The sequence below is a fragment of the Terrapene carolina genome, unplaced genomic scaffold, assembly GCF_002925995.2.
Source record: "Terrapene carolina triunguis isolate 2854851 unplaced genomic scaffold, T_m_triunguis-2.0 Scaffold34021, whole genome shotgun sequence".
Classification (NCBI taxonomy): Eukaryota; Metazoa; Chordata; order Testudines; family Emydidae; genus Terrapene; species Terrapene triunguis.
Window position 1 is genome coordinate 2,777,712 of NW_020698372.1, and position 26,886 is coordinate 2,804,597.

The 26,886-nt window shown below is 40.4% G+C and overlaps 1 protein-coding gene across 1 annotated transcript in view; it reads right to left on the reverse strand.

Moving 5' to 3' along the window:
* Positions 1–26,886, reverse strand: part of LOC113405028 (serine/threonine-protein kinase ULK4-like) — a 412,206-nt gene that overhangs the window by 298,372 nt on the left and 86,948 nt on the right. The window contains exons 20-21 of the mRNA XM_026646055.1: positions 17,929–18,090; positions 8,868–9,050 (exon numbers count right to left, since the gene is read on the reverse strand). Coding sequence (XP_026501840.1) covers positions 8,868–9,050; positions 17,929–18,090 — 345 coding nt within the window. The remainder of the gene's footprint in view (positions 1–8,867; positions 9,051–17,928; positions 18,091–26,886) is intronic.

The window sequence follows — 26,886 nt, forward strand, 5'->3', positions numbered from 1 at the left end:
CACACATATGCCTTACAAATTGCAGAAATTAGTACTTTTCTGAAGCAGGCGAAAACTGTGCCCTGGTGGAGTGTGCCTTGACAGTTGGAGGGGAAAGTTTGCCAGCTCAACGATAGCAGGTGGAAACGTATTATGTAATCCATTTCAAGTTGTCTTGACTCTTTGATGCACCAGATACGGCCACAAAGCGGTGGGGTGAAAGGTTTGGTCCTGTGGATGTAAGAAAGTGGGTCCATAGACACATCCACAATATGAAGCTCCTTTTTTCCCCAGTGAAAAATGCAGTTTCTGAAGAAGACTGATAAAGTAAGAGACCGATTCAGACAGAATTCTGAGACTACTTAAGGGATAAATTTAGGGTGCAGTTTCATCACCAACTTGACCCTGTAAAAGGACATAAATGGTGGTCCAGCCATAAGAGCTTGTAGCTTACTAACTTTGCACTGATATGATACCTAAGACAAAGACCATCTTGATAGTGAGAGGATATAATGACCTTTCCACTAATGGCCTGAATGGAGACTCCATGAGCTGTAGGAGAGCCACTATAAGCCTCAGCGTCGGGCAACTGAAGAGATGACCTGCTGAGGTCCCTTCCAGCCCTGCATGTTTATGATGCTATCCTGAAAAGCCATATTTCATTTGCAGTTGGCCGCCCATTTTTCCTTTCTTCCAAACAGATCTAAGCATTGGAGATCCTTATCCTTAAGCATGTTTTTGACAAAGCTCAACTTCTTTTAGACCATCTAGGGAGCTTGGGCTAGAGTGGGAGTAAAAGTAACAGAAACCCCAGTGGGTAACTTGTATAGTTTTTTGACATGTTTTGCTGGTGGTGTTTAGTGGCTGGTGTTTGCCACAAGGCTCTTTGGGTCCTGGACACCTTCATTTATACAGAGGGCAATCCTAGTGGGACCAGCAGCTGACAAAATGTAAAATAATTTCTGAAACTTCTTGGAGATAACTGACGTCTCAGTCTCCAAGGTGTCTTCAATCTGCACCAGGAGCTCTTAAAAGGCCTTGAAATTGGCCAGTGCCAATATCAGTGCTAAGGATACTGCTTTCTCTGAGGATTATGAAAAAATCTCTTTAGGAAATAATACGGGTCATTTAGCCTCCAGATCCATTCCTTTCTGTATCTAGCAACTGATGTCTCACTATGGAAGTGGCAGGAGTGGGGGACCTCCTCCTCATCTACTAAGGCAGGGATCAACTCATAGAGGCCCAAGAGGGCAGACCCTGATAGGGGCTACAGTGGCATTCTATATATGTAGAGAGGGATGACAGGTTTCTGACCAGACAGTGTCAACCTTGGTGCACTTACAGATGGCATCTGCAAAGAATGGCAACATGGCTCTTAGACCCTCAGTAATGACAGGTCTCTGCTCAACACAGGTGAAAAGGTATGTTTCAGGGATGGTGATGAGAAATAAACCTCTTTCATAGGCAGGACTATCTGATAGGGTGGTTTCAGCACATGTGCATATCTCAGTGCAGAGTGTGGCCCTGAATTTACACTACTGTGCCAGAGTTGATACTGCTAGGGATGGGATAGTTACCTTTCATAACTGTTGTTCTTCAAGATGTGTTGCTCATGACCACTCCATTGTAGGTGCTGGTGCTCACCACGTGAACCGGTGTCGAAAGTTTTTCCCTCAGTGGTATCCCTAGGGGACTGGCTCTGGCACACTTTGGAGTGGCACACATATGCACTGGTATAAGGGACACCGCCAGCTCTCGCTTCCCTCAGTTCCATCTTGCCAGATCTCCGACAGAGGGGAAAGAGAGCAGGTCATGGAATGGAGATGAGCAACACATCTCAAAGAACAACAGTTATAAAAGGTAACTGTCCCTTCTTCTAGTGCTTGCTCATGTCTGTGACGCTGTACCCCATAATGCTTTATGGGAATATGACATAACTGGAATATGATCTACTGAATCTATCTATCTATGCTACATATGCTATGTAACATATCTATATGGTTATGATCTACTGAATCTATTAATCCTATCTGCATGCATCATTTTTGAATTTGAAGTTATGAATATCGTCTGTGTACTGGCTTGATTGCTAAATAACCTGTCCCATTTTTTCACAGTTGCTATCTGGTCACCCTAGCCGAGGCCTTGGAGAGAGCAGAACTGATTACACTTTCTGTTCTGTCTGGTGGTGAACAGGTCCGTTCGGGAAGCTTCCCACTTCTGGAAGAACATTCTGACGACCTCACAGTGAAGGGACCACTTGTGGTGAGAGAAGAAGGACCTTCTGAGGTGATCCACCAGCGTGTTCTGTATGCTGGGGAGGTGTGAGGCTTCCAGGTGGATTGCATGATGAATGGAGAAGTCCCACAGATAGAGGGCCTCCTGGCACAGAGCCAACAAATAAGCTCCCTCCTCTGCCTGCTGACATAGAACATGGAGGCCGTGTTGTTCGTCAACACCTGCACCACCCAACCGGACAGTTGGGGAACGAAGACTCCACAAACCAGATAGATGGCGCTGAGCTCCCTGACATTTATATGTAGAGTGAGCTCCTCTCAAGATCATAACCCCTGAGTTTGCAGTATACCGAGATGTGCTCCCAACCAAGGTTGGACACATCTGAAATCAGGGAGACAGTGGGTCGCAGGCTCATGAATGGTGCACCTTCCAACACCAGAATCGGGTTGGACTACCACTGCAGGGATGTAAATCCCTGCGGCGGGATCATGATAAGCTTGTCTAGATGATGTCTGGCAGGGAATAGCCAGTTCTGGAGGGGGCGTAATCTGAGTCTCGCATGTTGGACAACGTATGTGCATGCTGCCATGTGCCCCAATAGTCTGAGACAGACCTGGGTAGTGATGGAGGTGGGCAATGACATTGGCAAATCAGATCTGATATTGCCCTGAACCTGGCCTAGGACAGGAATGCTCTGGCTCAGGTAAAGTTGAGCACCAATCCAATAAACTCTATCCTTTGGACCGGGATCAAGTGGCTCACAATATCTCGACGCTGCTGTGACGATGCGGTTCTGGCGGAACCCAACTGAGAGTGCCAACTCAGGACAAATTGCTCCAACAGGGCAGTTACAGCCCAAGGCTGGGGTTTTTTCCACCTCTAAGGCAAACCAAACCAGCCAGACTAGGAGGACTTCGGTCTCACCCCACTGGCTAACCGCAAGTCTCACAAGCAATCTCCTAAGACACTCCAGTTTCCCAGTATTACCACCAGTGCCACTCGTTATGGGGACAAATGATTATGAAAACCAATACCCCAGTAAAAGAAAAAGGTTCTCCTGATCCCAAAGGACCAAGCCCCAGACCCAGGTCAATATACAAATCAGATCTTACCCACAAATCACGCTGTTGCCAATCCTTTAGAATCTAAAATCTAAAGGTTTATTCATAAAAGGAAAAAGATAGAGATGAGAGTTAGGATTGGTTAAATGGAATCAATTACATACAGTAATGGCAAAGTTCTTGGTTCAGGCTTGCAGCAGCGATAGAATAAACTGCAGGTTCAAATCAAGTCTCTGGAATACATCCCTCGCTGGGATGGGTCCTCAGTCCTTTGTTCAAAGCTTCAGCTTGTAGCAAAGTCCCTCCAGAGGTATGAAGCAGGATTGAAGACAAAATGGAGATGAGGCATCAGCCTTATATAGTCTTTTCCAGGTGTAAGAACACCTCTTTGTTCTTACTGTGGAAAATTACAGCAAAATGGAGCCTGGAGTCACATGGGCCAGTCCCTGCATACTTTGCTGAGTCTGAAGGCATATTTGCCTTCTCTCAATGAGTCCATTGTATAGCTGATGGTCCTTAATGGGCCATCAAGCAGGCTAGGCAGAGCTAATCCCAGCTTGTCTGGGATGTCACCCAGAAGCATAGCATAAGTCTGTCATACAGACAGTATAGAGCCAATATTCATAACTTCAACTACAAAACTGATACACACATATAGACAGCCTAATCATAACCAGTAAACCATAACCTTGTCTTAGACACCCCATTTGACCCCCTTTATACAAGATTTGGGTGCCACTACAGGACCTTGGTTGCAACAATGATCTATATGGTCCCAGTTTATGTCAATAACGTCACAGCTGCACTGGACCTGGACCCTGGAGGGGCCCTTGATGAGCCAGTCGTTGAGGTACGGTTAGATCTGGATACCCCAACATCTGAGGTAGGCCGCCACCACCAATATGCACTTCATAAACACCCTTGGTACCATTGCGAGGCCGAAAGGCAGCACTACCAATTAGTAGTGCGCGGTCCCAACTACGAAACATAGGAACCGTCGGTGTCAGTGAAATATCAGTATGTGGAAGTAAGCGTCTTTAGGTCGAGGGAAACATACCAGTCTCCTGGATCCAGGGAAGGAATGATGGAGGCCAGGGAGACCATGCAGAACTTCAACTCCATGAGATACTTCTTGAGGCTCCGCAGGTCGAGGATGGGGCGTAGACCACCCTTGGCCTTTGGGATCAAAAAATAGTAAAACCCTTTCCCCGTCAAGTGCAGAGGGACTTCCTCCATGGCTCCCACTCATAGAAGGCCCTGCACCTCCCGAGTGAGCAGATGCTCATGAGAAGGGTCCCTGAAGAGGGATGTGGGGGATAGAAATAAACTGGAGGGCATATCCCCCTGCTACTATGCTGAGGACTCACTGTTCCAATGTTATAGAAGCCCAGGCAGGGAGGAAGGGGGACAAACTGTTGGAAAAAAGCTGGGGTGCTGGATTCACGACACGGGCTGGAAGATCTCCTTCGAGTACACCCTCAAAATGCCTGCTTATTACCCGGTTGGTTGCAGGTGGAGCTCAAGTGAGCTGAAGAGGCCAGCTGATGGCCTTGCCGGCGCTTATACCCTTGCCCTTCTTGCAAAAGGGCTCTTATCGAGGTTGGGTCCCGAACCTGTTAGACAGCTGCGGCTTAAACCGCTTCCTCGCAGGTACCAGCATGTAAAGGCCCAGCATGTAATTTACTTTCTGCCTGTTCTGAGAACAGTGCCAGGTCGTCAAATGGGAGGTCCTCGATGGACTGCTGAACCTCCACCGATAGGCCCAACGGCTGCAACCAAGAGGCACACCTCACAGAAATAGCCGAAACCATGGTCCAGGCTGCCAAATCTGCCTAGAGTCTGGGGACTTATGCTGGGACCTCAGGCAGGTAAGCCGACCCGCATCTGGGGACTGGTGGCGCTGTTCAGGTGAGCGTTGGCAGGGCACCCCCTGCGGCGGGGAATGGTGCCACACTGATGAAGACCGCTGGAAGGGTCTGGGGGTGGCAGGCAGGTCTGGAAGTGGGCTCGACCACTCAATGGGAGCTGGAGTCTGACCAACATCTGGAGGGGAAGAGCTGCCCCACAAGGGTCTTTGCTCTCCTCCAGCTCTCTCCTTCCCTTTATGGGATGTAGGAGAATGCCCTCTCCCGGCCTTTCTTTGCTTTTTAGCCAGTACTAGGGATGGGGTGCTCTGCCCCAAGGCCGCAGTGCTTGGAGCAGAGTCCGATCTCGTTAGCTTCGAGGCTGGTGCAAGGGCAGACTCCATAAGAAGCGCTCGGATACGTCTCGCTCCTTTTTGGTCTGTGGCCTGAAGCTTTTGCAAATGCAACACTCATCGCTCACGTAGGTTTTCCCTAAACACTTCAGGAAGCTTCTATGGGGATCACTGACTGGCATAGATTTTTTGCAGCACTCACAAGGCTTGAAGTCCGGTGACCGGGGCATGCCCCGTCCCTAGGCTAAGTCCTATACAGGACTTACTAATTAATTCAAACTTAATACTAAAGGAACTATTAGTTCTACAACTTTAATAACTATATACAACGAATTCGCTACTACATACACTAACAAAGCTTGCCGAGGCAAGGAGACATTCCAGCACCGTCCATGGCAGTAAGAAGGAACTGAGGGAGGGGGGGGAGCTGCTGGCGCCCCTTATACCAGTACATATGTGTGCCACTCTAGAGGGCACCAGAGCTGGTCCCCTAAGGATACCACCGAGGGGACAACTTCCGGCACCAGTGCATGTGGCGAGCACACACACCTACAATGGAATGGACACGAGCAAGTACTCAAAGAAGAAACTTCCATTACAGGTGGAGCTTGCTGCAGCTCAGTCTGCTTCTTTCTGCTCGTCTTCAGAACAATACATGTCTTGGCCAGCTTCTAGCCCACATCCTCCTGTGTCCCCCGAGCTCCTTTCCAACCTCCTTCTCTAGTACTCACTGCATGCCCTTTCAGCATCCTGTTTGATGTCTGAGTCATCAGCTTAAATGTCAGGGCTGTTGATGGCTTTGGTACCAGGGTCAGCACCAGCTGATATTGACAGTGATGCCAGTGATGGGGTCAGGTTATGGTGCTTCTTTCTCTGCGGAGATGCCTGCCTGCTTGATGGAGCACTGGTAGATGCAGTCTTGACCATTAAATGGAACTTTGAACTCAGCTCTTCTGGATCTGATGACATTCTCACAGATTACTCTAGAAGATTGACTTTCAGCCTCACATCCTTTGATTTGTGGATTCTTACAGCAAAGGTGAGACAGACCAAACACCTTCAGATGTGAGACTCTCTCAAGCAGAACAAGCATCTGTTGTACCAGTATTGCAAGACAGAGAAGGCTTGAAGCCTGCGGGTTTTGAGTCTGCCATTCCAGGACTCTGTCTGGAACGTCTGCAAGCAGCTTTCTGTTCGAAAAGCACAACAGACAAGGGTACTAAAAATAAAAGAATATAAATAGTTCTGAGACATTTCAGAGAGTTTGGAGAAGCTTTCGAGAAATCTAGCTAAAGCCTAGTGGGTCGGACATCAGCTAAGTTCCATCTCACTGCCATGGGTGCTAAAAAGGAACTGATGGAGGGTGGCAACCATCCACTCTTTATGCCCTCATACGGGAGCACAACGATTCACATGGCACTTAGGCACATTTAAGAAAATGGAGGTGGCTTTAAAAAGGGAGCAGCGTCAGGATGTTGGAAAAGATGAATAGGAGTCAGGGGTCAAGGAGAGTATAATTTTCACAAGAAACAAAATTAAGAGTCTCAAGTAAATTCTTTTAAAAAACAGACGCAGTGTCAATTTACAATATATTTTGCAAAAGAATTATATGAAAACCTACATTCTGTATTCTATTTTCTTACTGATGTGGAATATTTATTGACTAGGAATGGAGGTGAATTTCTTTTGTTTTATACAGTGAGGAATGATTGGGTGATCAAAATAAGTAGTTTTTAATCATTTTCTAGAAGATAAATTACAGACATTTATCAGGACCTGTGACACTGTTAAAAATGTCTTAAGTTAATAAAATGATTATTTCAGCAAGACATTTTACTTACAATACAAATTGGCCTAAGGTCCTATATGGATAGCATAATCCAAGTACAATTTTAGCTTCAATCACTACACATTTTCTCTTTTAAATGTCGAACGGTACTATGTCAAAGTAGCTGTCCTCATGCATTTCTCATTGTTTTTTCCTTAGGGTCATTATCAATTGATGGCCAGGCTAGAGCCTTCTGAATTTACTGAATTTTAGCTGAACCAGCAACTCAATTACAGATCAGTCCCACCTCTTGAGATTTGCAAAAAAAATCCTGTCAAGTTCTGTACCTCATTATTTTACATTTTTTGTTTTAATTATATCCTCCATTGTGTAGATAGCAGGTAGTAATTTTCTTGACCTAAGTATCTAGTCCCGAGAGACACTATTGTGTCTGCTCAAGAGGTCTTCTCTATTAAAGTGAATGACCAAAAATGCAGACAATGGGGCGTGTGACTGCTAGAGATCTGAGGGCACTTCGAAAGCTATCATACACAAGGCCAGCTACAAGAAGTACCACATCTTAGTAAAGGAGTTCTGAACCCATCAGGTGCAAAATGGTGACTGATAACTGCATGTAGACTATAAACTCCGCAGGGAAAGGTGCATGTCCTGAGTCTCACTATATAGAGCCATGCAAATCTATGGAGCTACATACAAATGTTTAACAGCAGCAAATTGATAAAATTACATCATTACGTAAAAATCTATACAGAAAGAATGGGAAACTCCTGGTACCCTTAAAAGAGCCAACAAGCAGACGTTTTGTAAGCAGAAGAAAAACTAGGAAATACTTGTACAGCTCTCTTAAGCGGATGCAGATGTTCCAGCCATGGTAAAGGTAATTACCATACCAACAGAATGGAACTTGTTCCGTAAAGACCAGATAGACCATAGGGATGAAAGATTCCCTTATGAAAAACTTTGTCAAGTTTTGTCTGTGCCCCTCAACTTCTCTCTTTTTTATTTAAGTTGGTAACTCTACTGTGTTTTGGGATATAGTATCAATAAAAGGTCCTATACAAAATAAAGATGCAAAATAAAAATACTGAAGGACTGCAATATTTGTAGTTACATATGCAAAGATAATTGTAAACAGATTAATTACTTCAGAGTGTAAGATGAACACCTGCCAGGACTGGGAGGGAATTTATTGCCACCACATCCTTCCTCTTCCCCCCTACTTCCCATGTTCCACATTGCACAACTGGCTAACAACTACATGGGGAAGGGAGTTCATAGTTCTCTGAAGCATCAGGTATTACATTCTGTTGAAAGCAGGACTTCAGACTTGATGGACCACTGGCCTCATCCAGTACGGAAATCTCAATTCCTATGTCCATTTTTTCAGCTTTTTGGGTAGTGTAGGAATGTGTTTCAATAACTTGAGCTGTTATTTATCTCCACGACAAAACAAGGTGAATATTAAGGGCGAACAAAAAGGTTGATGAGTTGTCATATGACCTTTCATAGTCTATGAAGAGTCAGGCAAAGTTTTTGGTATACCAAAATGACATGTGCAAGACAGAATCATAGAATCAAGAATAGTATAAAGTTTAAATCAAACCTTTTCTTGAATCAGTCTCTGAAGATGAATCCCACATGACAACATAGAAGCAAACATGGTCAGCATGTACTGTTGAACTTTACATATTCCAGTTGCCAATGAGTTTATAACAGCCATTAACCCGACCTTTTCAATCACACTCTGGAAAGCACTGGGTGAGTGACGAGTAATCCTGCATAAAGCCTATATAAATAATAAGATATTCCCATTAAGTAATGCTATTTTCATTTTAATAATAAAATAACTAATGCAATAAAGAAAATCAATGAACAGCAACAGCTTTTCCAATTGTATTTTTAGGAGCAGACAAATGTAGTGAATTCATATGGTTTAATTTCCCCTCACACTCATATACACACACTGCAACTTGCTCTATAAATTAGAAAGAATAATTTTAATCAAGCATTTTGTTAGTGTAAATGTTATTCCTTGCTAAGGTACAATATCATAATACAAAATGGTTATTTTATTATAAGTTGGGTGTCTGTGTTAGCTAAATTAATTTTGCTTAACTCTTCTATACACAATAGTGAATATCCTGATTTAACTATATAGATTAACAAGGAAGTCATGTTTTTGTTGTTTTAATTAAGGAAAAAGAAAACCAAAGCTAAAGCAGATGATATAAGCAATTAAGCCTATAAAGGAACAAGAAAAACAACTCCCATTTCTTTAGAGTAAGGATTCATATAAAATTTAAAACTAATATTTACAAATAAAAACAATCACAAAATTCATCAAACACACTCCATACTTTTATATCAAATCTAACTTTTTTGACCATTGAAATAATCCAGCTGAGGAGGAGGAAGAGCAATGTTCTTATTTTCAATCTGCATAGGTAAGTCAAATAATAAGTTTGAACATAGGTATCTGACCAAATTGAGAGAAATTGACAATAAAAGGAAATCATGTCACTTTATATAAATAAGTAATTTTTCTTTTGCTATTATCTTCACCGACATCAAGGAATTAATCAGTTTTGCATTATCCAAGTGTATGAAACAGATCTACAGCAGTGGTTTTCAACCTTTTTTCATTTGCAGACCCCTAAAAAATTTCAAATGGAGGTGTGAATCCCTTTGGAAATTTCAGACATAGTCTGCAGATCCCCAGAGGTAATGACAACTTTTGCAGACCCCCTGCAAATCCCTAGGGGTTCATGGATCACACGTAGAAAATCATTGATCTATAGTATTTGAAACAAAATAAAGGTTTTAAAAAATCTCAAAGTAAAAATTGAAGAAATGTACATTTTAAATGAAAGAAAAGAATCTCAAGGGATCATGCCATAATCAGAATATTCAAATAAATTAAGAATTCTCCCCATAGTGAGTTTAACACAGACACACAATTGGTTTCATTAGTATTGAAAAGATTCTTGGAGCAGCTGGTAGGACAAAAAGCAAACTTTCTCTTGATACAAAATCCCTATCCAATTAAACTGGAGAAACTTTCTAAAGAAAGGGGTCACTGAAATATGTCTAAACAGATTGTACAAGGCCAGACAGTATTTGCCTAACGCTCTCAAAACGTTAGTAAACTTTGTAGACTTTCCATTTTCATTTATGAGGTTTCAGTTTTCATACTGGATAATGTTTGCTGATTGACACCGGGGTGCTGGAACAGTTTTGATAGTGGAGGTGCTGATGATGGAAACCATGTATTTAGTGTTTGTTATTACCACTTCAAGCCACGGGGGGCAGCAGCAGCTCTAGTCCCAGCACAACTGATTGACTCTGCAAAAGGTATGATTTATCAAGCTCCTAAGCAACTGGGAGGACATTCTGTCCCTAAAGCACCTTAAGTTTGGGTAATTTCTAAATCTGAAGTATGCAGAATCTCTGAGCTGAGCTTCAGAGACTTAGTCTAATGAAGAGAAAATTTGCAAGACTGATTTAGTTTCAGCATTTTTAAAGTCCTATTCAGTCCAGAATGATGAAGAGTTAATATCATCTCAGAACTGTAATAATAAAGTAACTTGCCTGAGAAAAATATAACTGCGACATTAGACCATAAATACAAATTTATACTGTTTTATACTAAATAATGTTTGATATGCATTTTAAACCGGGTGTTCTAAATTTGATCCCATAGCTACTTTTTTTTATAACTCCAGGACAGAAAAAACAAAGTATTTGCTTGGTGCTTAGAAATGCAGTGGAGTCTATTTAAACCAAACATGGGTTATTTAACAGTAGAACTAAATAGACATTTTATTGAACCTGTTCAACTACTCAGTGTTCCTACTTTCTTGTCCTCTCCAGACCAATGGGAGCTGCAGGGGCAGGGGTTGGGGTGGCAGCAGCATGCAAAGCGGAGCCCCTGGCTGCCCCTACACGTAGGAGCCGGAGGGGGGACGTGCTGCTGCTTCTGGAAGCTGTGCGGAGCGGCTCGCGACACTGCTCCCCGGCTGGAGCGCCGGAGAGGGGCAAGCCCTAGACCCCGCTCCCCAGCGGGAGCTCGAAGGCAGGATTAAAATGGCTGTTGAGCTGGATCCGGCCCACGGGTCATAGTTTGCCCACCCCTGGTCTAATCCAAAAGGGCATTAATTGTGTAGCAAGGCTTCCATCAGTCCACTGCAACCCCAACATGACTCATAAAACCTACAAATGTACCACGTTGTTCTTAGATTTAATTACTATGAATGACATTAGATAGTCGGTGGGCCAGGGAAAGAGGAAGAATGACTTTATAGCCTTGTGGTTAGGGATGTGGGAGTCACAAGTTCAAGTGTATGCTTCAATGACTATTTATAAAAAGTGGAACAGCTTCAACAGGGGAGACTGAGAAGTACCCATACCAGAATATCCCATAGACCAGTGGCTAAGACACTGTCCTGCAATATGGGAGATGCAAGTCCAAATCCCTTCTCCTCATAGACAGAGGGGGAATTGAACCTACATCTCCCACATTCCACAAGAGTACCCCAACCACTCAGCTAAACCTTATAAATGGAGGTCCTCCCCTTCCCTATGCCCAAAGAGTTTTGTGAATCTATTCCTCCTTTGCTTTTGTCAAAATGTCAAAAAACAAAATGAAAGATTTTGAGTCAGGTTGAAATGAAATGTTTCATTTTGCCAATGCTGAAAAAATTTGATTTTTCAGTTGAGCCAGAAATATTTGGCAGACCTAACATGAATTTGCAAATAGTTTCATATCAACTGAAGCTGCATTTTTCGGTGAATGGTCTTGACCCAAGATTTGTGAATCTGACCTATGTCCTTCCTAGCTGTGAAAGAGGGCTTGTCTACATGAACATTCAGCAAGCTGCTAGGGGGGTATAAATCTACAATCACACTAGCCTGCTGCGCACTAACTGCGTGGTCTCTGCTGACATACACTAACAGTTCCTTAATACTCTTTGATCTACCCCAATTTGAAATCACAGTAGATCAAAGTGCACTAAAGGAACTGTTAGTGCACATCAGCAGGGTCCCCACAGACAGTTAATATGTGGCAGGCTAGCATGGAGTAGATTTACATCCCAGTTTGTTGCAAACTAAATGTTCATGTAGGCAAGCCCAGAGAATCATGAACAACTGGTTCCACTCCTGACTGATGTAGCCAAAACATAATACAGAGAAGGAATTTCCCTTCCTCCTTCTAACACACAAGAGTCCAACCAACACTGAAGAAACTCAGACCTAGATGCTTTGATTCTAGCCAACTTCCATCCAATACCAAACCCAGCTTTCCTAAGCAAGCTCACAGAGAAGCTAGCTGAAGGCCAAGTACAACCTTATCTAATTGAAGCGAACATTCTAGACCTGGCACAACTTGGATTCTGGCCAGGACATGGAACTGAAACCGCTTTAGTAGCACCAATGGATGATCTTCTCCTAGGTCACTGGATAAAAGTCAGATGATGATTCTTATCCTCCATGTCCTTTCTGCAGCATTTAACAGTTTTGTCCATGAGATGTTGTCTCCTGAGAGATGTGGTGGGAGTCCAGGGTAATGCACTAAAATGGTTTGATTCCACCCTGGAGGAATAGTTATTGGAAATGGCATCTCCACCACTAGACTCTTCACTTGTGGCGTCCCACAAGGATTAATTCTTTCTCCAGTCCTTTTCAACACCGATCTGCAGCTACCAAGTGAACGGGTCAGACGACATGGACTCAAGCACTAGTAATATGCAGATGACTCACAACTGTACCTATTCTTCACCACAAGTAACCACAGCACTACCACCGAGATGGCCCTGTTCTTGGATGAGATCAGCTCCTGGATGACGAACAGCTGACTGAAGCTGAACTGAACAAGAGAGGGGTGATGCTGGCCGCACAGGAAAGCATTTTGAAGAGTTTGCAGCAATAGTGTAGTCTCCTTTAGTCAAAGGTACACATTCACAATATTTCGTTTGTCATTTAAGAATACTCTTGGGTTCCTCACTGACACTAAACTCTCACATAGAAAAAAATGCTCATGGATCTGCTATCATTTCTTGTTGACTAGGCGACTCCATCCCACCTTGGTGGACAATGACCTGTGTCTTCAGTTATTCATGCCTGCCTCCCTTCATGGCTGTACTACAGCCATATGATATACCTGAGCATGAAGTCTTCAGCACCTAGGAAACACCAACTAATACAGACTGTTGTAATATATCTCCTCAGCAACACAGACTACTGCAAACACATCAGACCTATCCTCCACTCTCTACAATGGCTTCCCTTAGAATTTCTAATCAAGTTCAAGGTCTTGGCCCTTATCTTCAAAGCACTATAAGGCCTGGTCCCAGAATATCAAAAAGACCATCTCAAGAGTTCTGGGATGAAGACTGTGATTGACAGCTGTTCTCCTTTTGCAGAATGCAACTCTTTACAAATAAAAGGTAAAAAACTCATCTGTTTGTGAGACAGAACTCTCTTTGGCACTCGTCTGCAACTGTGGAATGAACTCCTCCAGGAACTAAGGACTGTCACAAATCTCACCACTTTCCACTCCAAGGGCAAGGCACATGTCTCTGACCTTAACTTCTTTAACATAAATACATAGCAACATGAATATTCTCCCTGGAGAGAGAATCAGAGAACAAACAACAGGTGACAGATGTGTAGTACCACTGCTTAACCCGCTACGAGGAGGTATTCACATACGACAGTGATGAGTGGCTTATAAGAACTTCTACAGAACAGAACTAATAAGACCAGTAAGCTAAAATTTTTTGCTTATTCTTTTGTTTTTCTTGCTACTGTATGGCAAAAAAGTTTAGAAGATTGTCTGACTCATCATGAACAGCTCAGTGTTTAGGGTGTCCTTGTGACAGATATGGCAAGTTCCTGCAATATATTTTGGAGATCTTACTTAAATTTATAGATCATTGAGGGCCAGGGATTATATATAATTCCATGGGGGAGGAGGACCACAGCCTTCAGGAACTAAGAACTGTGGGAGGTGATTAGGCAAATTCACTCAGGCTTGCATATACTGGTTCAAACTGAATTCTCCAGTGACCAACAGACAAAGAAAGGACTTTTGATAAGTAGTCTGAGTTTAAACTGACTCAGGGCCTGCTTTCTGATCCAGCAAATGGACAGGACCTTCTGTCCAAGTGGAGGCCCAGTCCTTCCTGGGAAGGGTTGAAAGGATTGACACTGGCCAGAGTGTGTGGGGGGTGATCTCTGGTAAGCTTATTAGCACACTTGCAGCTTCTTTTTTTGTTTTTAATATGTTTTCTCTGTAACAATACATGCGCTTGCTTAGAAAGGTCTGTGCGGTAACATATCTGTGGGAAATTATGTTGTTTATAGCCTCAGAAGAGAAACAAAGCAGGCCCACTTAGGCAGTCTGAGTTGCTGGGGAATTCACAGTTTAGACTGGGAACTATGCAGCCTCATCAGGAGGGAGAGAGATCAGGGTCTCCGCCCAAGAGAGGTGACAGCTGAGGAGCAAGGAGCCTAGAGTGGGTGCCCTTGTTGGACCATGGAGGAAGAATACAGGTGCAGTTGCCCTGAATTGTAACAGTACTACTCCAGGAATTTCTTGTGTAACTCACTACAAATGCAGCAGAAAAATTCTACCTCCACCTCAGGCCTAACCCATTACTGTTGAGGTTAATATTCCTTTGCTCGTGGATTTTAGAGGTGCTAAAACCAGATTTATAATAGAACCCTTAACAAGAGAATGGCTATTTACATGTCCTAATAATCTAATAAAGTTTAAAGCACTCAATGAACATATTTCAAAGGAATCCAAAAGCTTTCACAATTTTGGACCTGGCCTCGACAAAACCAGTGGCAACTTCTGGCATAGAAAATATGTACATTAATCCTCCAAAGACAATATCGAGCCTGTAAGGTATAAGTGTAAAATCCCATCCTAAACACCAGCAGCATCAATATTCCAAAAGTTCATAGCACTTGTGCAGGTTTTTGTTTTTTGGTCATGTTGGCAAGTTCCCCACATATGTGGGAAAGAGACACATGTCAAGTATGCCTTCAACGTGGATTTTTTTTTTTTTAAAAGGACAATATTTCTTGTGCCATGTTGGCTTATTTTTAATTCTCTCTCATGTCTTTATTAACATGCTGCTACATTTCTCTAATTGCACACCAACCATATTAGTGACACTAGTATCTGGGAATCCAACAAGACCCTCAAATTCTAAACCATAGCAACAAAAAGCAGTTTAACACCGAATATAGTGGCTGCTAATGTAGTTTTTGTCCATTCCTCCAGTTGTTCTTCCCACCCAACAAGGGTGAAAAATTTTGGTAATACCTTAAAAAATATTGCCAACATACTATGGAATTTATAAAGTTTTAAAAAATGGTTGTAATTTATATTTTAAAGGCTGTTACATAGCTAACCCAAGGGCATTTATACACCTCCAAAATGATCATCTACAATGAAGGCTTAGGCCCCAGAACAGGCACCAGGACATCTGGGTACAATTCCCAGTTCTATGACAGACTTCCTGGGTTATGTTGGCAACTCACAATCTTGTTGTTCCTCAGTTCCCAATCTTCTGTTGTATGTTGCATCCCTTCCTCCCACCATTTCTCTATTTTGTCATATTTAGCTTGTAAACTCTTCAGGGCAGGGACTGTCTCTTAATATGTGTTTGTACAGCATCTAGAACAATGGGACACTGATTTTTGGTTGGATCATCTACTCTCTTCTGTAATACTAACAATAAACAATAATAATCCTCTACCCCCCTTCCCAAAACAATTAAAAGCAGTATTGTAGCACTGCAAGAATTTTAAAGATTCCTTGGAAGACAAAACCCTTTGAATACTAGCCACAGACAGTGCAGTAAAGCATGAGTCCAACAGACAATTATGAACTCATGAGGTATTTGTCCAATATTAGCTTTCAACATTAGGATGTACTCAGCATCAATTATAAGTCATCTCAGTGAAACGAGCAGAACGCGAACAAGGGTAGAGTGAAAATTATTGGTCTCAGTGGTAGAGAGGAATAACGTTATGTTAGCAGAGCAATGTAAGTCAAACAGTTTTGAGGCTTTTTCCAGGTCAGAGCAAAACTTTCAAACATTATAAGATTCACAAGTTAGCAATATATTTGTCACAAGACTCCTCTTGCTTAAAAGTCAACTGAAGTCAACTTCCATCTGTAAGCAAATTAAGGTTTGTTGCCTTTGCATATGTCAAGGCTGAATCCTCACTCTGTCACTCCGAGTGCAGAAGGTAGAGGCCTGCAAGGATTCTAAAAATTAATACTGGCCACTCCAGGCTTGTATTAAACTCTAAGGGTACCCTGTGGGGTACCCTCAAGCCCTTTCTCACACACACACACACACACACACACACACACACCCCTACACCTCCTCCAGGGAAGAGCTGAGAAAGAAAACAAAGGAAATCAGCTGTAGCTATCAACTAATCAAACAACATGCACAAACCTCTTAGGACACCAAAAATCCAATCCTGTTCTTAAAATAGGTAAATTTTATTAAAAACAAAAAGGGGGGAAATACATCTGGAACTTAGGCTTTTTGCTAGATCTTAAAAGAAACAATTACAAAAATTAAGCACCCACAATAGCTTTCTTGGGGGTTCAGCTTAAAGGTTACAAGCAAACAAAAGCATCTGGGGTTAGCACAGAGGAGATCCACAAGCCAAAATAAGAAATAAACCAGATCGTGTCTAGCTAAACATTCTGATCTACTTACACATTTGGAGTTCAGATAAGTAGTTTTAGGCATGACCTGATGCTTTATAATCATACCTGGCTTAAGCTGCTTACAGCATTGCTGCTTTGTCCCTCCAGCCCAGAGAGAACAGACAAAGGGAAAGTTTCTTTCCCAAATTTTAAAAGTTCTACTTTCCCATTGGCTCTTTTGGTTAGGTGCCCACTTCCTTTTCTTTACTTGGGGGACTTTTAACCCTTTACAGGTAAAGCAGAGAACAGCTACCAAGAGGGATTTTACATCTAACTAGCTGGTTGGGTGTCCATAAAAGGGAGCTATCCCCTGCTCCATTTATCACAGCATATAAAAAAAGAAATGTCTGTGTTGCAAGACCCCTACAGTAGTCATTATTACACAAGTAAAAGCACTGCATTTGCCTACAGAACTAATACTAAAGGTATGTTTATACTGCAACTGAAGTTATGATTGTAGCTCCCATCCGCACACCCATGCTAAAAGAACAGGAGTACTTCAATCAAGCTAGCAAGGGTAACAATAGTAGTAAAGACTCAGTGGCACAGGCTTTAGCACAGGCTAGCAACCAGAGTGCCCAGACAGGCTTGTACTCTGGTTGTTAGCCCATGGTGCCACATCTTCTCTACTACTGTAACCTGTGCCAGAAAGATTAAGCCTAGCACTGGTATGTCCACCTGTGCTACAATCACACTTTCACTTGCAGTGTAGACATACCTTAAGAATGCAATGTTCCTACAAAACTAACAGATCGCTGAAAGTTTATCATACAGTTTTAGAAATGTATGTAGAAATACAAAATGTTAACGTCACATATCAAAATAATATTCAAAAGACATTTCAATATATGTATAGAATGCTCTCAAAAGCTTTTCAAATTAACAATACCAGAATATTTAGATGTTTTGAGAAGAAGCTCCTTACCGAAATAGCGGTTATCCTCAGAGAATCTACAGTGGAATGTCTGAAAAGGTACCATAAAACAGGTCCAATTTCTCCTGTAATAAATCCCTGTGCATGAAATGAATCAGTGGTGCAAACATTTTCAACAATCTTCGCCGCCATATGATTCACAACACGTTCTTCCTAGAGGGGAAAAAAGGCATTTTATATTAACTACTATTGTCTCTCTCTTACTTCACTTTTCTGAACTATTTAAATAACAGGCAAATACAGCAAAATAATTTGTGTTGTCTGAATACTGCTTCTTACTCTTGTTACACAGATATCAGGAAAAATATGGAAAATCCTTAGGGAAGAAGTCATTTCACAGGAAAATTCAACTACTTTGAAATATAAAGTTTATGCTCCCCCTCCCCCTTTATCTTGTACTGTAAATAAATCCAAGGAGATAATAAATAGAAATAATATTTAAAACTGAGTCTTCCATCTCCAAGTGATCACTCTGAATTCAGCATAGGTCAGCAATGAATGAAAGTTGTCACTGTGTCTTACTGTGTCATGAGCATTCAGCAATCAGCTCTACATGAACAGGTGTTCATATCACATTTGCCAATAAGAATGCCAGTTATTATGGTGATGTTAACAAAAGGGTCAAGGACTTGATAGGCATGGAAATTTAATTACTCTTAACACTAAAGGTGCTTCCACCATGTCAAGGTTCAGGCATATTGGTGAGGCAGTGCATGGCAGATTGCATTGCCATTACCCCAGTGCACTTTTTCTATGGATATACAGAGGACACTTTCCAGGGCTTTCAATCCATCACCTTTACTAATAAGTTTATTTAAGAATTTATTTTAATTAAAAATTTACATTACTTACCATTCAATAAATGTACCATATATCTCATGTTTGGCGGGGGAAAGGCTAGGAAACATTTACCGGAATATGAAAATGTATATTATAAAGTGCTGCATATATACATGTCATATTCTAGCAGTCATGGGAAATCAGTACTATCCTATAGTTAACTAAGTCCGAGTTCCCATTCCATTTTAGTTTTTCTTTCAGTTGCTTTATAAGTTTCTCAAATTTCTCCACAGCCAATTTTTTTTCATGCTTAGTCTCAGCCAAAAGATTAATCTTTTGGAAGGTTTTAGTGAAATTAGTTCAGCCATTTTTGAGTTAGAAGAACATGAAAAATAGTCTAGTTTTTCATGTGTTCTTAATTTCTGCACCTACATAGCTATTACTGTCAGAAGCTAGAAATTTCAAATGTAACCTATTTTATAGTTTTTCATTGACAAACGAAAAGGTTTTACGTACAAAAATTGTTTTAATCTAAAATTTATGGTGCACTATCTCCTTACTCTTAATCTGAGAAATATGTTCAGTCAGTTTGCCAAGTGCCCCCATGAGTTCTACTTCACCAAAACAATTCCCATTGCCACAGATAGCAAGACTGTCATAGTTACCATGCAATGCCATATTTTCTTTCAAAAATGCTACACCTCTGTCCCATTTCTGATTTCTCTGAGTGCATGCCCTCAAATGTCAGGTCTTGCATGCCTTTACCACTCCAGGGGTGGAATTACATAGTTCTCCCAGTCTTAGATTAGGTCCTGGTTTACAGCACCCTGTGTACTGAATGTGCTTGCCCAACAGGTCCAACTGGGTTTGGCACCTGTGCTGGGAGTCTGTGACCAGTGGTGAATATAGTGACCAGAAATATTCTTCTTAAACCAAAATATTGTTTAACAGTTAGGACACAACACATTTAGAGGATTCTAAAACAACAGTCTACACGTATGTCTATTTTAACTAAAATCTTACAATCACCTGATGGTACCTGATGGTAAGCTAGGCAGGCCTATCTTCTTCAAACACCACAGAGTGCTTCCCTCTGAGTCTAGCTGCTCCTCAAACAACATCTTGACCACCTCTCTCCCCTTTCTTGAAATCCTCATTCTGCAGGACATAGATCAACCACTAACTGTTTAGGATTAACAAAAATCCTAAAAATCCATGGGTCAGGTTATTCCATAACTGTCCTTCCTTGGACCTTGAAAATGTGGTATAGACCACTGAGAGACACAGGACAGTGAACTAACTGGACCACTGCTTTGATCTAGTCCAGCAATCCTGAAATTCCTAGGCCAGATTGTTACTTCCTATTCCATCCCCTTTGTGCTTCCTGAATCTTATTATCATAAGCATCTGCAGGAACAGGCACCAAGTAATTTTAAATTAACAAATAAAATAAAGATAATAATCCATGCACATTGTCCATGCAAATAACTGTTCTCTAGTATTTCTAAACTACTAGAAAAATAAATTATGTCAAAATAATACTGATCAATTAAGGTATATTATCATGGACCTTATCTTGCAACAATGTGTATTCTGGATAACTCCTATTGATTCTATCGAAAGGTTTACTTGAATACAGACTGCATAATCAGATGCTATATTTTATAAACAGATCATTTACCAAACAGAAATTGAAGACAGAACATGTGATATTTTTCCTCATTGTCCACTACATCATTTTCCTTCCAGCTCTAACTGTGAATAAGCAAAGTCTTTCAACACTGACTACATGCGACCGATGAATTGGTCCAGTTAATTTAAATACAAGTAAGGAAGACAATAGATGTACTCCAGAGATTTAGTTTGTTTAGTCTATAGCACACTCAATCTTCACAAATAATGCATCATAATGGCATTATTTATTTCTCTTATATTATTTTCCACTTCATCCTACCATCTCATTCCCTTTGGATTTCTGACATTTATATCTCCACAGTTATAACCACCACCAACTGTGAGCAACAATAATGAAACTTTTCAGGTCATTAAAAATATATTCCTAACTATCTCCTCCCTCTACTGATCATCAATGTTTAATTTTTGAACATATAAGACTAAATAGATGTATGTGGGAATTTAGTATAATTCTTATTAAAGGAAACTTTCATCATAAGTGTCATATTAATTGGTTACCACTGTCTAAACTTCAGTTCTACTTAAACAAGAACAATTTACTCATGGGGCCTGATTCTCATCCTCACACCAGTTTTACACTGATATAACACAACTGATTCAATAGCTTTACTTCTCATTTATACAGCTGTAAATCAAAGGAGAATTAGCCCCCAATCTTAACAAAAGTTTTGTTAGTGTACCATACTGTATAGTAGACAACCATTTAAAAACACAAACAAGTGCAGTTTTTTCAAAATTAAGCTTCTTGACACTTATTTCTCAGATATTTTTGTTTGCAAATAACTTAATATACATTTTCAATCTTTTCCTTTAAATTTCAGCTTACATTATTTTCTGAACTGCACAGGTGAAAAAAATACATGCATTTACAATATGCACTGTACATATTCAAAATATTAATAGCAGTATTCATTCTTTCTTACATACCAATGATTATTAGGCACACAAACTGGGGCTCCTGTGTCACTTGAAATAAGTAACACCACATTTAATAAATGCATTACAATACCATAAATAAGCCATAACCAAAGCATTATGCAGCAGAGAATGGTTATTATGAATGCTAACAGATCTTCAGCAATATCCAGATGCAGTTTTAGCTATCCTTAGCAAAATTTTGTCCCTCAAAAGTGTGCTTTATCTTGTACTTTTTAGCCAGTGCGGAGAGGAGTCATGCCCTGTACCAGATAACCACAGTCATTCTTATATCTTGGCTGGGAAATGGTCATGTATTGTTACAGTGCTCTATCAACTCAATGAGGCTTTCAGATTAATTCCATTTGCTGCCACCTGAGATTGGCTCCCTTAGCCCCTCTGGGACCTGTTCTCAAACACTGTATAAGCAACAAGCCTTGTACCATTTTCTGCTTAATTAACTCTTGGGAAAGGAAGGATGAGCTAAACTAATATTTGGCCTCAACTGAAGGATTCATCTTGTCATGTTATCAAGACATAAGCTATGTTAGTTGAAAGAAATGGATCCTCAAGATATGATTAAAGAGCTTTTGTACACCAGATAACCTGCCAGTATCGTGAACCATAAACAGCATGAATATAGCATTATTAAAAAAGCAACACTATCAGATTTTCTCAGATTCCAAGTAGTTTTACAAAAGAGCACTAAAAAGATATAGGGCCTGATTTTTAGAGGCACTAAGCACTTCTGGTTCCCATGGACTTCAAATACAGTTGTGGGTGCTGAGTACTTCTGAAAATCAGGCACACATAAATGAGAAAGCAAGTATGAATAAGGTGAATATATCTGAAAAGACAAAGGTAAGCTTACTTTTCATTCAAAATTTAAAAGTATAAAGAGGTCAATATTTCCATTTGGATAAATAACTGATTTTACTCTATCTTGTTATTTATTTTGGTTGTGGAAGAGCCAACAGCATATTAGAAGCTTTCCTAAACACTGAGAAAGAACATAAAATCTAAAAGCAGTGTACTTTTAACAGATCATCTTCAGTTTTGGATAATATATTTTATTATATACATACATATATATTATATACATACATACACACACACATACATATATATATACATACATATATTATATATATATATATATATATATATATATACACACACATACACATACACACACACACACACACACACACACACACACAGAGTGAGCTTATATATGTATAACATTTATATATAAAAAAAATCCTAAAAATTTCAAATACTAATGTAGTGTCATTACAGAAGCAGACTGGAAACAGATTCGGGAAATAAAGAACTTATTCCAGCATCTTTCTAATCAGTTGCTAGGACACTTTCAGTTTAAACGAAGATGAAAGTTGGAAAATTAGAATATATTAAAGCCATATCATGAAAGAATTAACTTTTGTTCTTGAGTATTCAGGATTATAGAAATCAAAATCTTCATTTGACTGTGAACTGTAATTACATATTCTTCACTGAAAAAATAATCCGACAATGTAGAGAGAGTAAAAGATTTACTTTTACTTTAAGAAAAATAAATCAAGAATTTGGCTGTAAATTGGGGAATGGAGTAAGGAGGACAATAAACACTGCCCAGTCTGTCCCCTCAGTCTGACACACTCGGTCCTTCAGCAGCCCAAAGATAAGGCTCAGCGTGGACACAGGACTTCACTGCTGCAAACAGACTGGGGCCTTAGCTCTTATACTTTAAATACATATATATTTAATGATAAATATATATATTTCAACAATACCACAGGGCCAACTGATGTAAACAGAAACACAGAAATTAAATGTCAAGAAGGAAATTTTCTTCTTAACCCACCAGTCCGTACTGTATTTGAGCACATACTATGTGAAAAATTACAAAGTCACATCACATAAAAGAGAAAGAAAAAAAAAAAAGAATGATAGAAATGTAGGGCTGGAAGGTTCTTTGAAAGATCATCAAGTCCAACACTCTGCACAGAGGTAGGACCCATGTAAACAGACTATCCCTTACAGGTGTTTGTCCAACCTGTTCTTAAAAACCTCCAACCATGGGGATTCCACAACCACCCTTGGAAGTCTATTGTACAATTTAACTATCCTTAGAGAGTTAGAAAGTTTTTCCTAATATCTAATCTCCTTTGCTGCAGATTAAGACCATTACTTCTTATCCTAACTTCAGGAAACAAGGAAAACAATTGATCACAACCCTCTTTATAACAGCCCTTAACATATCGGACGTCTGTTATCAGGTCCTCCCATCTTTTTTTTCCAAGACTAAATATGCCCTCTTTTTTTTTTTTTTTTTTTTTTTTTTTTTTTAAACTTTTCCTCATAGGCCAGGTTTTCTAAACCTTTTAGCATTTTTGCTGCTCTCCTCTGGACTCTCTCCAATTTATCCACATCTGTCCTGAAGTGTGGCACACAGAACTGGACACACTACTCCAAATGAGGCCTCACCAGTGCTGAGTAGAATGGAACAATTACCTCCCATGTCTTACATATGCCACTCATATTAATATACCTCTGAATGATATTAACCTTTATTGCAGCCGAATCACATTGTTGACTCATATTGTGTCTGTGATCCACTCTAAGCCCAGATCTTTTTCAGCAGTTGATTTCAGACCAATTCTCTAATTTAATTTTTTTAATTTTGAATTCTAATCCTGTCCTCCAAAATGCTTGAACCCCACCTAGTGCAGTGTGTCATCTGCAAATTTTATAAGCACTCTCCACTCTATTTTCCAAGTCAATAATGAAAATATTAAATATTAAATAGTACTGTATCCCAGTAGATACACCCTCCCACTCTGACAGCAAATCATTGATAACTTGCTCTTTGAGTACAGTCTTTCAACCAGTTGTGCACTCACCTTATCGTAATTTCATTTAGATCACATTTCCCAAGTTTCCTTTAGAGAATGTCATGTGGGACTGTGTCAGCCACCACACTAAAAACAAGATATATCACGTCTATGGCTTCCCCTATTCACTAGATCAGTAATTCTGTCAGACAAGGAAATTAGGTTGGATTGGCATGAAATGTGCTTGACAAACCCACAGTGGCTACTCCTTATAATCCTATTTTCTTCTACAAATTATTAAGCAATCAATTTGTTCTAGTATCTTTCCAGGTATCAAAGTTAGGCTAACTGGTCTATAATTTCCCTGGTCATCTTTGCTTCCCTTTTTAAAGATAGGTACTGTGTTTGCCCTTTTCCAGTCCTCTGGGACCTCACCCATCTCCAGGAGTTCTCAGACATAATTACTAATGGTTCCAAGATTGCTTCAGCTGCTTCCTTAAGCCTCCTAGGATGAATTTCATCAGGCCCTACCAACTTGAATAGATCTAATTTATCTAAATAATCTTCAACCTGCTTCTTCTCTATTTTGGCTTTTGTTCCTTCCACCTTGTTGTTAATATTAACTGTGTTGAGTATCAGTCATCATTAACCCTTTTAGTGAAGACAAAATAGGCATTAAACACCTCAGCCTTCTTGATATCATCAGGTATTAGGTTTCATTCTCTGCTGAGTAGAGAACCTATGCTTTCCTTAGTCTTTTTCTTGCTCCTACTTTATTTAAAAAAACCTCTTCTTATTCCCTTTTGTGTTCCTTGCTAGGCATAACTAATTTTGTGCCTTAGCCTTTCTGATTCGTGCCTACATGCTTGTGCAATTCTTTTTTCACTCCTCCTTAGCAATTTGTCCATGTTTCCATTTTTTGTAGAATTCCTTTTTGATTTTCAGGTCATTAAGAAACTCCTGAATGAGCCATAACCACCTCTTACTATTCTTCTTATCTTTCCTTCACATCAGGATAGTTTGCAGTTGTGCCTTAATATTGTCTCAATAAATTGCCAGCTCTCCTGAACTCCTTTTTCCCTTAGATTTTCTTCCCATGGGACAGTAGCTACCAGTTCTCTGAGTTTGTTACAATTTGTTTTTTTGAAGTCCACTCTTTTATTGTTTATCTCTTTACTGCTCTCACTCTTTCCTTTCCTTAGAATCATGAAATCTATTGTTTCATGATCATTTTCACCCAAATTGCCTTCAACCTACAGATTCACAACCAATTCCGTCTTGTCAGTCAGAATCAAGTCTAAAATGGCTGTCCCCCTGGTTTCGTCCTCTACTTAATGAAATAAAAAGTTGTCCCCAATATTTTGCAAGAACTTACTGAAAAACACTTGGTGGGATAAATCTCATGACTGAAATATCAGTATAGGGGGTTATAGCTTGTTTAGGAAGGACGGGGGGGAGGGCAGAAGGAGGACATGTTGCATTATACATCAAGAATATATATACTTGTTCTGAGGGCCAGAAAGTTGAGAGGTCGATCAGTTGAAAGTTTCTGGGTAAAGATAAAAGGGGAAAAATCAGGGTTGACATCATGATGGGGTCTACTATAGACAATCAAATCAGGAAGTCGAGGTGGAAGAGGCATATCTAGAACAAATAATAGAAATATACAAAACATAAGACCTAGCAATAATGGGGGGATTTTAACTACTCAGACATCTGTTGGAAAAGTAATTTGGCAAAACAGATCTCTGATTTCACTTAAATCATAATTTAGCTTATGTACTAATACTTCCAGTTCTTTCTGTCTATTCCCCATAATCCTTATATTTCGCTATAATCAAAGATGTTGAGCAGATTGCCCCACTGATTTTCCTTTTATTTCTCATATGACCCTATTGTAATTTTCCATTTCCTCCCCGTCTAGCCCTCTGGTTGCTTTTTTATATTTACCTGTGGGCTTCATAAGCATAGATCAGACCACATTAATAGCCCAAGGCAGAACCAGATGTCTCAATAGTGGGATACAAGTTAGGGCAGGTCCACACTGGGGCGGGGGATCGATCTAGGAAACGCAACTTCAGCTACGAGAATAGCGTAGCTGAAGTCGACGTTTCCTAGATCGAACTAAATTTACTTACTTCGGGTCCACGCGGCGCAGGCAGGCTCCCCCGTCGTCAGCGCTTCCTCCTCTCGGCGAGCAAGAGTTCCGCAGTCGACGGGGGAGCACTTCTGGGATCGATCTATCGCGTCCAGATGAGACGCGATAAATCGATCCCAGAAGATCGATCTCTACCCACCGAATCAGGCCGGTAGTGTGGACCAGCCCTTAGATAATTTCTTCAAAAACCTTTTAACTGTATCATACACAAATAGTGATCTGTCATCAGTCAAAACATGATAAGCTGAAAGAGTCACCAAATGAAATCTTAAAGACAAATTAAAGAGCCCCTCACACTTCAAATACATTATATATTCCAAAACACAGAGAACAGAAGTTGTAAATGGTGAGCCAGATTTTTTCATTAAAAAAAAAAAAAAAAAATCTAAACCATTTCAAATAACATTTCATTACAGATTGTTTTCTAGAATTAAGCAATATATTCTGACTAATGACAAACAAGTTGTTCAAGATTATTCAAAGTCCGATAGGCCAGGATGTTACATAGAGAGATTGGGGATCCAGATGAAGAATTTGCCATACTGCTTTGAAAACAAGTCTGGAGGC